Below are 14,105 nucleotides of genomic sequence, written 5' to 3'. Positions count from 1 at the left end.
ATAGTATAGTAACCCTAGCCTCAACGACTTTAACCCTAACCCTAAACTCTACATGTTTAACCCTAACCCTAACCTCTACAACTTTAACCCTAACCCTAAACCTCCATGATCTTAACCCTAACCCTAACCTCTATGATTTTAACCCTAACTCTAACCTCTACATGTTTAACCCTAACCCTAACCTGTATAACTTTAACCCTAACCTAACTTCTACAACTTTAACCCTAACCCTAACCTCCATGATCTTAACCTTAACCCTAGCCTCTACACCCTCAACCCTAACCCTAACCTCTATGATCTTAACCTCTATGATTTTAACCCTAACTCTAACCTCTACATGTTTAACCCTAACCCTAACCTGTATAACTTTAACCCTAACCCTAACTTCTAACAACTTTAACTAACCCTAACCTCCATGATCTTAAACCCTAACCTCCTAACCCTAACCCTAACCTCTATGATCTTAACCCTAACCCTAACCTCTACATGTTTAACCCTAACCCTAACCTCTATTTAACCCTAACCCTAACCTATGATCTTAACCCTAACCCTAACCTCTATGATTTTAACCCTAACTAACCTCTACACCCTAACCCTAACCTGTATAACTTTAACCCTAACCCTAACTTCTACACAACCCTAACCCTAACCTCCATGATCTTAACCCTAACCCTAACCTCTATGATCTTAACCCTAACCTCTATGATTTTAATCCTAACTCTAACCTCTACATGTTTAACCCTAACCCTAACCTGTATAACTTTAACCCTAACCCTAACTTCTACAACTTTAACCCTAACCCTAACCTCCATGATCTTAACCCTAACCCTAACCTCTATGATCTTAACCCTAACCCTAACCTCTACATGTTTAACCCTAACCCTAACTTCTACAACTTTAACCCTAACCCTAACCTCCATAACCTCAACCCTAACCCTAAACTTCTACAACTCTAACCCTAACCCTAACCTCCATGATCTTAACCCCTAACCCTAACCTCTATGATCTTAACCCTAACCCTAACCTCTACATGTTTAACCCCAACCCTAACCTGTACAACTTTAACCCCTAACCTCATATATATTACTTTATATAGATATAGATATACAGTGTGTGTGTGTATATCCACAACAGTTATAGGGAGTGCTTGTGTGACTGGGACATAATTGAGATGGGGGAAGAGGGAGGGATGTGCTTTATTTTTTATTCAGGCATAAAAGTGTTTTGACAGTGTCAGGGCTCAGGCAATTCCTTTTCTTTCACATAACTTCCCCGGTCCAGCCTTTACTTCAGCGGGGAGACATCATGTTGAAATGCTCCCAAAATGCTGATGTTCTTAGCCTCTTTATTAGATATAACATCACTACCCACAACAGCTGCAATAAATACACAGAATGTATTCTGCTTTATTTTCTCAGGATTAAGAACCTACTTTATGATAATGGTTGATTATACCAGACATACATTGTTAAATCAGTGTTTATTGAAACAAAGCCTACCGTGTTGCATATCATTGTACAATAAAATTAAAAAATATGAACTGAATATACTGTTTTCTCAGGTTTACTGACTCTACAAAGCAATGAATTATACTTTAAGATAACATTGTACTTTTAAAAAATGATCAAAATCACCCAAAAAAAACAAAACATGATACTACATTAATCTGGAAAGAAACTAGCTGCTGATAAAGCCACAGATCTTATCAACTTAACACATCATAATGGTAATCATAAATGCATCCTTATGTTCCTTTAGCATAGTTAATGTGGCATTCATGTAGAAGTCATGATTGTGAGTGTTGATTCAGAGCTTCCAGGCGTTTCTCATCATTAGGATAAAGTAGACGTCACTCTCAACAGAAGCGCTGACTCCACAGTAATAGTTGACGAACTCCTCTTTGGTCACCTGTCAATCAGAAGAAAAACTTTACTGTTGAGTCATAGCTTGATGAAGCTCAGAGTGTGAAAACAGTTTTACTAAAAGGTGAAAATATTGGACATGATTAAAGTCAGTTGGATCAGACAGCTGCTGGTTTCCATCCAAATGAAATAAATATCATGAGAAGTTAAATAAAGCCACCGAGGAGAGTTTCATTTTGGAAAGAAGTGATTCTCAACAAATATAAATTATATAAAAACTTATACTGCAGAAATTAATAAAAACTCTAACCCTAACCCTAAATTTCATAGTATAGTAAGGCATCAAAAACCATCCAAAAAAGTCATAGTATAGTAAGACATCAAAAATGGTCAAAAAAAGTCATAGTATACAAAGGTGTAAAAAAAGGTCATAAAAATATCATAGTATGCTAAGGCATCAAAAATGGTCAAAAAAAGTCATAGTAAAGTAAGGCGTCAAAAAATGTCATAAAAACATCATAGTATGCTAAGGTGTCAAAAATTGTCAAAAAATGTCATAGTATAATAAGGTGTCAAAAATGTCATAAAAATATCATGTATGCTAAGGCATCAAAAATGGTCAAAAAATGTCATAGTATAGTAAGACATCAAAAATGTCACAAAAATATCGTAGTATAATAAGGTGTCAAAAATGTCATAAAAATATCATAGTATGCTAAGGCATCAAAAATGGTCAAAAAATGTCATAGTATAATAAGGTGTCAAAAATGTCATAAAAATATCAGTATAATAAGGTGTCAAAATTGTCAAAAAATGTCATAGTATAGTAAGACATCAAAAATGTCATAAAAATATCATAGTATGCTAAGGTGTCAACAATTGTCAAAAAATGTCAAAAAATGTCATAGTATAATAAGGCGTCAAAAATGTCATAAAAATATCATAGTATGCTAAGGTGTCAAAAACTGTCAAAAAATGTCAGTATATATAAGGCGTCAAAAAATTGTCAAAGAAAGTCATAGTAAAGTAAGGTGTCAAAAATGTCATAAAATATCATAGTATGCTAAGGCGTCAAAAATGGTCAAAAAATGTCATAGTATAGTAAGGCGTCAAAAATGGTCAAAAAAAGTCATAGTAAAGTAAGGTGTCAAAAATGTCATAAAAATATCATTGTATGCTAAGGTGTCAAAAATGGTCAAAAAATGTCATAGTATAGTAAGACATCAAAAATGTCACAAAAATATCGTAGTATAATAAGGTGTCAAAAATGTCATAAAAATATCATAGTATGCTAAGGCATCAAAAATGGTCAAAAAATGTCATAGTATAATAAGGTGTCAAAAATGTCATAAAAATATCAGTATAATAAGGTGTCAAAATTGTCAAAAAATGTCATAGTATAAGACATCAAAAATGTCATAAAAATATCATAGTATGCTAAGGTGTCAACAATTGTCAAAAAATGTCAAAAAATGTCATAGTATAATAAGGCGTCAAAAAATGTCATAAAAATATCATAGTATGCTAAGGTGTCAAAAACTGTCAAAAAATGTCAGTATAATAAGGCGTCAAAAATTGTCAAAGAAAGTCATAGTAAAGTAAGGTGTCAAAAATGTCATAAAAATATCATAGTATGCTAAGGCGTCAAAAAATGGTCAAAAAATGTCATAGTATAGTAAGGCGTCAAAAATGTCATAAAAGTATCATAGTATGCTAAGGTGTCAAAAATTGTCAAAAAATGTCATAGTATAATAAGGCATCAAAAATGGTCAAAAAATGTCATAGTATAGTAAGACATCAAAAATGTCATAAAAATATCATAGTATGCTAAGGTGTCAACAATTGTCAAAAAATGTCATAGTATAATAAGGTGTCAAAAATGTCATAAAAATATCATGGTATGCTAAGGCATCAAAAACCATCAAAATCATAGTATAGTAAGGCGTCAAAAAATGTCATAAAAAATATCATAGTATGCTAAGGTGTCAAAATTGTCAAAAAATGTCATAGTATAATAAGGCATCAAAAATGGTCAAAAAATGTCATAGTATAATAAGGTGTCAAAAATGTCATAAAAATATCATTGTATGCAAGGCATCAAAAATCAAAAAAGTCATAGTATAGTAAGGGTCAAAAATGTCATAAAAGTATCATAGTATGCTAAGGCATCAAAAATGTCAAAAAATGTCATAGTATAATAAGGATCAAAAATGTCATAAAAATATCATGGTATGCTAAGGCATCAAAAACCATCCAAAAATGTCATAGTATAGTAAGGCGTCAAAAAACGTCAAAAAGTATCATAGTATGCTAAGGTGTCAAAATTGTCCAAAAAATGTCATAGTATAATAAGGCATCAAAAATGGTCAAAAATGTCATAGTATAATAAGGTGTCAAAAATGTCATAAAAATATCATGGTATGCTAAGCATCAAAAACATCAAAAATGTCATAGTATAGTAAGGCGTCAAAATGTCAAAAATATCATAGTATGCTAAGTGTCAAAATTGTCAAAAAATGTCAAAAATGTCATAGTATAATAAGGCGTCAAAAATGGTCAAAAAAAGTCATAGTATAGTAAGACATCAAAAATGTCATAAAAATATCATAGTATGCTAAGGTGTCAAAAATTGTCAAAAAATGTCATAGTATAGTAAGACATCAAAAATGTCATAAAAATATCATAGTATGCTAAGGTGTCAAAAATTGTCAAAAATGTCAGTATAATAAGGTGTCAAAAATGGTCAAAAAAAGTCATTAAAGTAAGGTGTCAAAAATGTCATAAAAATATCATAGTATAGTAAGACATCAAAAATGTCATAAAAATATCGTAGTATGCTAAAGCATCAAAAATGGTCAAAAAATGTCATAGTATAGTAAGACATCAAAAATGTCATAAAAATATCATAGTATGCTAAGGTGTCAAAAATGTCATAAAAATATGGTATGCTAAGGCATCAAAAACCATCCAAAAATGTCATAGTAAAGTAAGGCGTCAAAAATATCATAAAAGTATCATAGTATGCTAAGGTGTCAAAAATTGTCAAAAAATGTCATAGTATAATAAGGCGTCAAAAATGGTCAAAAAAAGTCATAGTATAGTAAGGCGTCAAAAATGTCATAAAAATATCATAGTATGCTAAGGTGTCAACAATTGTCAAAAAATGTCATAGTATAATAAGGCGTCAAAAATGTCATAAAAATATCATAGTATGCTAAGGTGTCAACAATTGTCAAAAAATGGTCAAAAAAAGTCATAGTAAAGTAAGGCGTCAAAAATATCATAAAAGTATCATAGTATGCTAAGGTGTCAAAAATTGTCAAAAAATGTCATAGTATAATAAGGTGTCAAAAATGTCATAAAAACATCATGGTATGCTAAGGCATCAAAAACCATCCAAAAATGTCATAGTATAGTAAGGCGTCAAAAATGTCATAAAAATATCATAGTATGCTAAGGTGTCAAAAATTGTCAAAAAATGTCAGTATAATAAGGCGTCAAAAATGGTCAAAAAAAGTCATAGTAAAGTAAGGTGTCAAAAATGTCATAAAAATATCATAGTATGCTAAGGCATCAAAAATGGTCAAAAAATGTCATAGTATAGTAAGGCATCAAAAATGGTCAAAAAATGTCATAGTATAGTAAGACATCAAAAATGTCATAAAAATATCGTAGTATGCTAAGGCGTCAAAAATGTCATAAAAATATCATAGTATGCTAAGGTGTCAAAATTGTCAAAAAATGTCATAGTATAATAAGGCATCAAAAATGGTCAAAAAATGTCATAGTATAGTAAGACATCAAAAATGTCATAAAAATATCGTAGTATGCTAAGGTGTCAACATTTGTCAAAAAATGTCATAGTATAGTAAGACATCAAAAATGTCATAAAAATATCGTAGTATGCTAAGGTGTCAAAAATTGTCAAAAAATGTCAAAAATTGTCAGTATAATAAGGCGTCAAAAATGGTCAAAAAAAGTCATATTAAAGTAAGGTGTCAAAAATGTCATAAAAATATCATAGTATGCTAAGGCATCAAAAATGGTCAAAAAATGTCATAGTATAGTAAGACATCAAAAATGTCATAAAAATATCATGGTATGCTAAGGCATCAAAAACCATCCAAAAATGTCATAGTATAGTAAGGCGTCAAAAACGTCAAAAAGTATCATAGTATGCTAAGGTGTCAAAATTGTCAAAAAATGTCATAGTATAATAAGGCATCAAAAATGGTCAAAAAATGTCATAGTATAGTAAGACATCAAAAATGTCACAAAAATATCATAGTATGCTAAAGCATCAAAAATGGTCAAAAAATGTCATAGTATAGTAAGACATCAAAAATGTCATAAAAATATCGTAGTATGCTAAGGTGTCAAAAATTGTCAAAAAATGTCATAGTATAGTAAGACATCAAAAATGTCATAAAAATATCATAGTATCCTAAGGTGTCAAAAATTGTCAAAAAATGTCAAAAATTGTCAGTATAATAAGGCGTCAAAAATGGTCAAAAAAAGTCATATTAAAGTAAGGTGTCAAAAATGTCATAAAAATATCATAGTATGCTAAGGCATCAAAAATGGTCAAAAAATGTCATAGTATAGTAAGACATCAAAAATGTCATAAAAATATCGTAGTATGCTAAGGTGTCAAAAATTGTCAAAAAATGTCATAGTATAGTAAGGCCTCAAAAATGTCATAAAAGTATCATAGTATGCTAAGGTGTCAAAATTGTCAAAAAATGTCATAGTATAATAAGGCATCAAAAACCATCCAAAAAAGTCATAGTATAGTAAGGCGTCAAAAATGTCATAAAAATATCATAGTATGCTAAGGTGTCAAAAATCGTCAAAAAATGTCATAGTATAGTAAGACATCAAAAATGTCATAAAAGTATCATAGTATGCTAAGGTGTCAAAATTGTCAAAAAATGTCATAGTATAATAAGGAATCAAAAATGGTCAAAAAATGTCATAGTATAGTAAGACATCAAAAATGTCATAAAAATATTGTAGTATGCTAAGGTGTCAACAATTGTCAAAAAATGTCAAAAAATGTCATAGTATAATAAGGCGTCAAAAATGGTCAAAAATGTCATAGTATAGTAAGACATCAAAAATGTCATAAAAATATCATAGTATCCTAAGGTGTCAAAAATTGTCAAAAAATGTCAAAAATTGTCAGTATAATAAGGCGTCAAAAATGGTCAAAAAAAGTCATATTAAAGTAAGGTGTCAAAAATGTCATAAAAATATCATAGTATGCTAAGGCATCAAAAATGGTCAAAAAATGTCATAGTATAGTAAGACATCAAAAATGTCATAAAAATATCGTAGTATGCTAAGGTGTCAAAAATTGTCAAAAAATGTCATAGTATAGTAAGGCCTCAAAAATGTCATAAAAGTATCATAGTATGCTAAGGTGTCAAAATTGTCAAAAAATGTCATAGTATAATAAGGCATCAAAAACCATCCAAAAAAGTCATAGTATAGTAAGGCGTCAAAAATGTCATAAAAATATCATAGTATGCTAAGGTGTCAAAAATCGTCAAAAAATGTCATAGTATAGTAAGACATCAAAAATGTCATAAAAGTATCATAGTATGCTAAGGTGTCAAAATTGTCAAAAAATGTCATAGTATAATAAGGAATCAAAAATGGTCAAAAAATGTCATAGTATAGTAAGACATCAAAAATGTCATAAAAATATTGTAGTATGCTAAGGTGTCAACAATTGTCAAAAAATGTCAAAAAATGTCATAGTATAATAAGGCGTCAAAAATGGTCAAAAATGTCATAGTATTGTAAGACATCAAAAATGTCATAAAAATATCGTAGTATGCTAAGGTGTCAAAATTGTCAAAAAATGTCATAGTATAATAAGGCGTCAAAAAAGGTAAAAAAAAAGTCATAGTATAGTAAGACATCAAAAATGTCATAAAAATATAGTATGCTAAGGTGTCAAAAATTGTCAAAAAATGTCAGTATAATAAGGCGTCAAAAATGTCATAGTAGAGCATTTCATCATTGTCTTATTCAGTTTTTTCTTAATTTCTATTTAAATTGGGCAGAAAGCCACAAAGGCCAACTAAATTTAAAATGAAAATAATGAAAAAACAGAAAATAATGAGTTCACAAAATCTTTCTGTAAACTGACCTGAACTTCTAGGCCTCTGACAAACAGCCTTCACCAATTACAATACATTTCTAACCAAAAGAAAAAAACATATCCGTCGTGTTACTTAACTTACTAATGTACAATTTAAAAAAAAAAAAAATCACCTGTTTTAATAAAGAAAGAAAATTGCAAGATTGTGTATCTGTGTAGTTGATTATTTAGTAGCTGTTCATTTGTAAATTCATCTACAGATATTTTCTTACATTTATTGTATTTGACTATTACTGAAGCAGCAAGTGTCATGTGTCAACTTTTATATTTCTAAATCATTTAGTTTTTTTAATAAGTCTTTTTAATATAATGTAGTGGAATTCAAAAAGTCTAAAAAGTCTAGGAAAGTAAGGATACATTTGCTAATTTATAGAAAAAGTCTTAAAAAGGAAAAATAAATCTTGATGTTTGGATGGAAACAGCAAGTGAAGCTGTGTGAACACGTCTGAGTCAAGAAACTGAAAAGGATGATTCACATCTAATGAAATTATAGAGGATAAAGTTTGTTGATCACATTAAAGTGATTGAATGAACATGAAGGATGAAATCTACCACCAAACTATCTACTGAGCTTTATATCTTGTGTGGTTCTTTGTGTCCAAATCTTCATTTTGACAAATTCATGTCTTATTTTTAAAATAACCACACAACATACTGTGCAGAATATTTCCAGATTGAATAGTCAGGAGATTCGCTGTAGATAGAAAATAGCCTGAGATAGAAAACTGTGCTCCTCTTCCCTCCACCCGCACGCTGAGTTTGTTTACCAGAATGACGCTAACTCAGAGTTTCCAGGCATTTCTCATCATCACAATAAAGTAGACATCTGTATCGATGGATGCACTCACACCAGCATAATAATTCATAAACTCTTCCTTGGTCACCTTCAGAGAGTAACACCAGCATGAGCAGACAGTCTATTCGTAGTTATATACTGTCATATATTTCAGAAAATATATGTAACTGTGGATGTGAGGTGAGCAGATGAAGCAGATCTGTGAGAAACTGACACATTCACAGACTGAAACTTATCACTTCAACCACCTGATAAAGACCAGTGTGTCTGACACCTCAATGAGTCACTACCTTTCCATCTTTGTCGTATGGAGAGTCGAAGCTGTCCAGAAATGTCCTGAAGACTTGATCCTCTGTCCACTCTCCATTCTGGTACTTGGGGTGGTACTTGGCATTATAAACTCCCCTCAGGTCTTCAACAGTGATCACCCCGTCACCAGTCTTATCCAGCTTCCGAAATGCCTGCATGACCACCTCCTTCCTGGCCTTAGACATGGGAGGCTGCAGGGACCAGATCATGGAAGATGCATGAGATAATCAACACCTGTTCCCTGTTACCTGAAGAGTAACTGATCTATATATTTACCCTCAGAGTGATGAGAAACTCATCAAAGTCAATGGTCCCATTCCCATCACGGTCAAAGTGCTGAAACAGAGCCGTGGCTTCCTCTTTCTCGATCAGGATCCCGTAGTCGTTTAAACCCTTCAGAAACTCCTTGAAGTCTAGGGAGCGGTTGTTGTTGTCGTCCATTATTTTAAAGGTTCTGACAAAGATATTAACACATCATGACATTACATTACAACACTAACAGTTCTCTGAGAACAGCTGGTAGAACCAGAGCTATTTTTACAGGCTGATCTGAGACTGTGTCAGAAACGCAAGAAACATTATGATGTAACTTGTTTATTCTTGTGTTTGTCTTTTCAGTTATGTCTGAAGCAACAGTTCAGGTGGTCAATGTGTTAACTGCTAATGTTAGCATGCTAACATAATAAACTAAGCAAACATGACAAACTGCTAAACATCAGCACAACTGCTAAACATCAGCACGTTAGCATTTAGCTTCAAGCACCACAGAGCTGCTAATAAAGCTGCAGAGTCTCAGTCTGACTTGTTGGTTTTATGCATCAGGTTTTATTACGATCACTGATGCAATATCATGTAAACAACATTTTATAGCTGCAGATGGAAGAGGTGGAGCTGGTAACCACTTCATATTATCAGGTATTTAATCTGTGACAATGCATCATATTCAATAACCTGATCACATGTATTTGTAAAGCCAACGTAACTCTAGCTGTAACACAGTAAAGTAGTTGTATCAGGTACAAGTAGCTCAGATATAAATGTACTCAGTTACTACCTAGCCCTGAAGTAGGAGTATTAATGAGCTGACAGGATCTGTGTGGGTACGTGCAGAGCGGCAGTCTACAGCCCGACATCAGCAAACAAAACCACAGAATCAGCAACAACAACACAACGATGTGACAATAAACCCAAACACATCACAACATCCTGCAGCCGCCGTTAACCCCCACAGGTTCGAATGCAGCACAATATCACAGGAAAACACCGACCTCAGTTCACAACTCACATCGTAACCATCACGCACACACGACCTGAGGTACACACACACCAACATGAACAACAGCTGTCAGTTTCACTCTGACCTCTGACCTCTGAACATGCATCATGCATGTGATCATCTCATAAAAATAAAATCATAAAAATCAATCATAAAAATCAACACTGACAAACCTAAACCAGTGGTTTGGTGTGTAGTTGTGTCCTCCTGTCATGTTTTAGTGTGAGAGTTGTTTTCAGCTCATTTCTTCTTTAAATGTTCTCACATTTCATTTCAGAAACTGATCAGTGATCAATATTTTACTGAAATCAAAGATCAGAGAAAAGTCCAGAAACTGAACCCAGATCAGTGAATCAGAACGTTGTTTCTTCTTCTCTCCCGTGAATCATGTGATGACCCCACAGATTTATCTAGTGACCTTTGGGAGGGGCCTGACCCCTAAGTTGGGAACCAGTGGCCTAAACTATCTAACTGCATCTGACGTAGTTAAATCCAGCTCCACCTGGAGCAGCAAGGATCAGTGACTCAGGATCAATGACCTGATCAGATCTGAAATAAACGATTGCAGAAAGCACCAGTAAAAATAAATAAAATATCAGAGTTTAATTTTTCACCCAAACACGTCAGATCAGATCAGGTTGTTCTAAGGCCAGATATCTCTGTTCCAGTGTTTTCATCTGATTTTCTGTGTTTGCACATTAACATGTTCCACAGTTTGATTCCAGTGTCAGTGTACAGAGGCTCTGTAATACAACAGAGTGAAACCTGGAGAACATCATGTGTTTGTTCTCTAGGTCAAACAGGAGAAAATGGTGCCATCTAGTGGAAAACAGTAAAAACTACAGTTCTGAATCCAGAACTCCAGACTGAGTCTGATAAAGTAGAATTATTTGATGTTTTAATGTCTGAATTTTTAAAAAAGTTTAGATAAATTAATAAACTGCATACTACTGGACTTTTGCATTGACACAACAAAGATAATGAAAAATCTAAGATGAAACAAACAAAAATGTCTCTGAGGACGAACAAGAGTTAAGAATCAAACCATTTCCAGTCATTTCCATAGGACCATAATGATGAGGCAGCTGAAGATGAAAATGTCTGTGGAAACAGTTTAATGTGTCATTTAGTGAACAAAGAGCCAAAGTCCTTCATGTTCCCTTCATAGATAAACACAGAGTTTAACTCTTTGTTTTTTATAGAAGCTCATTTCACCACTGAAGAAGAAAGAAGATCCTGTCAGTTTAATGACAAACTTCCTGTGAACAATGAGACACAGAGTCTGCTGAGGTCAGGAATCAAACTGTCCAACATGTTAATGTCCAAACATGATCAGCTGTTTCTGAGCAGGTGTACGAGGAGCTCACCTGCCCAGACCTTTGATCCCAGACGATCCTCGGGCCAGACACTGCAGTCTGAGCCTCTCCACCGGGTCCTGACACTCTGACAGCTGACGCTTGGCGTTCATCGCCATCTCTCGATCGTGTCTCGACGTCCCTGCCATCTGTCACACACACACACACACACACACACACAAAGTACATACACGTTTGTTACTTTACTCCAGTTTCCATTGGATGCCACTTTCTACTTTGACTCCTGATCTAGAGTGGGCTTTTTTAGAAGAGGTTTGATTACAGCTGTTTTATACGACTGTGGCACATAACCTGTTACCAAGGACAGATTTAACATGTCTAATACAGAGCTGCAAATTAAGGGCAGAGCTTCCAGCCTAGTTGGGATGGGGTCTAAGAGACGAGTTGAAGGTTTAGATACTGAAATAATTGATGTGAGCTGGGGGAGGTTGATGGGAGAAAAGGAGTCAAGGTTAGGTTTTGCAGTTGAGTCTATGGATCCTGTGTTTTGACATAAATCAGTGCTAGCTGAAGGCAGGATGTGATTAATTTTATCTCTAATGGTAGAGATTTTATCATTAAAGAAGTTCATAAAATCATTGCTACTGAGGGTTACAGGGATGCGTGGATCTATAGAGCTGTGACTCTCTGTCAGCCTGGCTACAGTGCTGAAAAGAAACCTGGGGTTGTTCTTACTATCCTCTATTAATGATGAGTAATAGGTGCCTCTTGCATTACAGAGGACTTTTTATATCTTTTGACACTATCCTGCCAGGCTAAGTGGGATTTGTTGGCTCCTCAGCGGGTGTGTCGCTGAGCAGGGAGTATCTATTTCAAACGTGAACTGGGTGGTGGTCGGCAGTGGGCTTACGGCTACGCCCTTACGAACAGTCACCCAGCCAGCCTGCTTTCTGCTGCTCGGGAACTGCCGGGGGAATGCTAACAGGAGCTATGCTAGACTGGCCATGGCTGAGAATTCAGCTAAATCAGTAGCAGAATATTGAATCGATAAAGTAGCACAGAAAGTGGAGAGCTGAGGGTGATTTAACAACTACTGTTACTGTGAATGTGCAGATTAAACTGGTGATAGAGTCAGAGATGTAATGTCACCAAACACCGGTAACCGGAAGTGCCAGAATACGCTTACCACAGCACGTCAGCACGTCAGCCACTCTGACATCATCAGTTCTGTTCAAATTCATCTCAAATGTTCCTCAGAGAGCAGAGAAGCACAGTCTGAGCTTCTAACACAAAGCACCAACACACCTGAACCTGATTACTTCCCAGGTGCAGCTCTGTCTCAGTCACCTTAGAGCCAGGCAGCGCCACCTGCTGGTCGGAGGTATAACATACAAACACACACCTGAAAATGGCTCCTGCTTCACACTGAACATCACATCAGAGAAGAAAAACTCTCAGCTTCATGTTCTGACCTTTTCCAGACCAAAGGATGAATGAATGAATAATGTGGAGAACAATCAGCAGATGAAGCTGCAGCTCTGTTCTGCTTTAAAGTCCATCATGTGTCAACTTTACTACAAAGTCTCTGGATCAAAGTCTTTGGACTGGATCAGCTGTTAGAACCAGAACCAACGTTTGGAATAGAACAACACAGTTTAATCAGCAACAATGTTCCACTGATGCTGTTTTTATCACCTTTAACATGACTATACTATCAGGACTGATCAATCAGCTGATCGATCAGTCTGATTACCTGTGATGATCCACCTGTTAATAATCCAGTCTACAACAAAACCAGGAGCCATTTTCTCTCTGAGCACCGACTCTAACTCTTTAAACTGACTGGTAACAGAGTATCTGATATTTCACTACTGTTACTTTTACTCAGATAAAGGATCAGAGTATTTCTGCTCTGAAAATCATCCTGGAGCAGGAAGCAGGAAGGCGACAGAGAACGCGAACAGATCAATGTTAAAGTCGATCATTCTGATCAGTAACGTCAGATATGATCAGTGAGATCGATCAGTAACTAGTAATCGGTAACTAGTAATCAGTAACTCACCGACTCCTCAAACAGAAACACGTTAATGTTTTTATCTTCAGCTGAAGTTTGACACCGAGGCTGCCCTTCCCCAAACGATCCGCGGTTACCATGGAGACCGGCCGCTCTCTGCTCTGATTGGCTGTTCGCTCCTCTGTGGACAGGGGCTGTGATGTTCCTGTTTGTCAGTAAAAACCTCATCAGCTCCAACAACACGTTATAGTTTCAGAAACATCAGACTGAGCCGAGGATCAGACACTGAACACAGCCGAGGTTTGCAGGAGGAAGTGCTGAGGTCAAACTGAAGACTTCACAATAAAAGTCCCCTACTGCCTT

The 14,105-nt window shown here is 34.7% G+C and overlaps 1 protein-coding gene across 3 annotated transcripts; it reads right to left on the bottom strand.

Moving 5' to 3' along the window:
• Positions 1-1,461: 1,461 nt before the first annotated feature.
• On the bottom strand, positions 1,462-14,051 carry LOC108874605 (calcyphosin-like protein). 3 transcript variants are annotated; one of them, XM_051068933.1, is made up of 6 exons: positions 13,791-14,051; positions 11,780-11,916; positions 9,413-9,590; positions 9,118-9,327; positions 8,799-8,915; positions 1,462-1,908 (listed from the first exon to the last, which is right to left on the bottom strand). In XM_051068933.1, exons 1-5 carry the CDS (start codon positions 13,968-13,970, stop codon positions 8,814-8,816), a joined length of 807 nt encoding a protein of 268 aa, XP_050924890.1. In that variant the 5' UTR covers positions 13,971-14,051; the 3' UTR covers positions 1,462-1,908; positions 8,799-8,813. The 3 variants fall into 3 exon arrangements, with proteins under 3 accessions (XP_050924890.1, XP_018518624.1, XP_018518627.1); XM_018663108.2 differs by lacking the exon at positions 8,799-8,915; XM_018663111.2 differs by lacking the exons at positions 8,799-8,915; positions 13,791-14,051 and adding an exon at positions 12,915-13,073 and having other exon boundaries at positions 11,790-11,916.
• Between the last annotated feature and the right edge of the window lie 54 nt (positions 14,052-14,105).

This window comes from Lates calcarifer, unplaced genomic scaffold, assembly GCF_001640805.2.
Source record: "Lates calcarifer isolate ASB-BC8 unplaced genomic scaffold, TLL_Latcal_v3 _unitig_5489_quiver_634, whole genome shotgun sequence".
NCBI lineage: Eukaryota > Metazoa > Chordata > Actinopteri > Centropomidae > Lates > Lates calcarifer.
The sequence above is the reverse complement of the archived record's forward strand: the minus strand, read 5'-3'. Positions and strand labels throughout refer to the sequence as shown.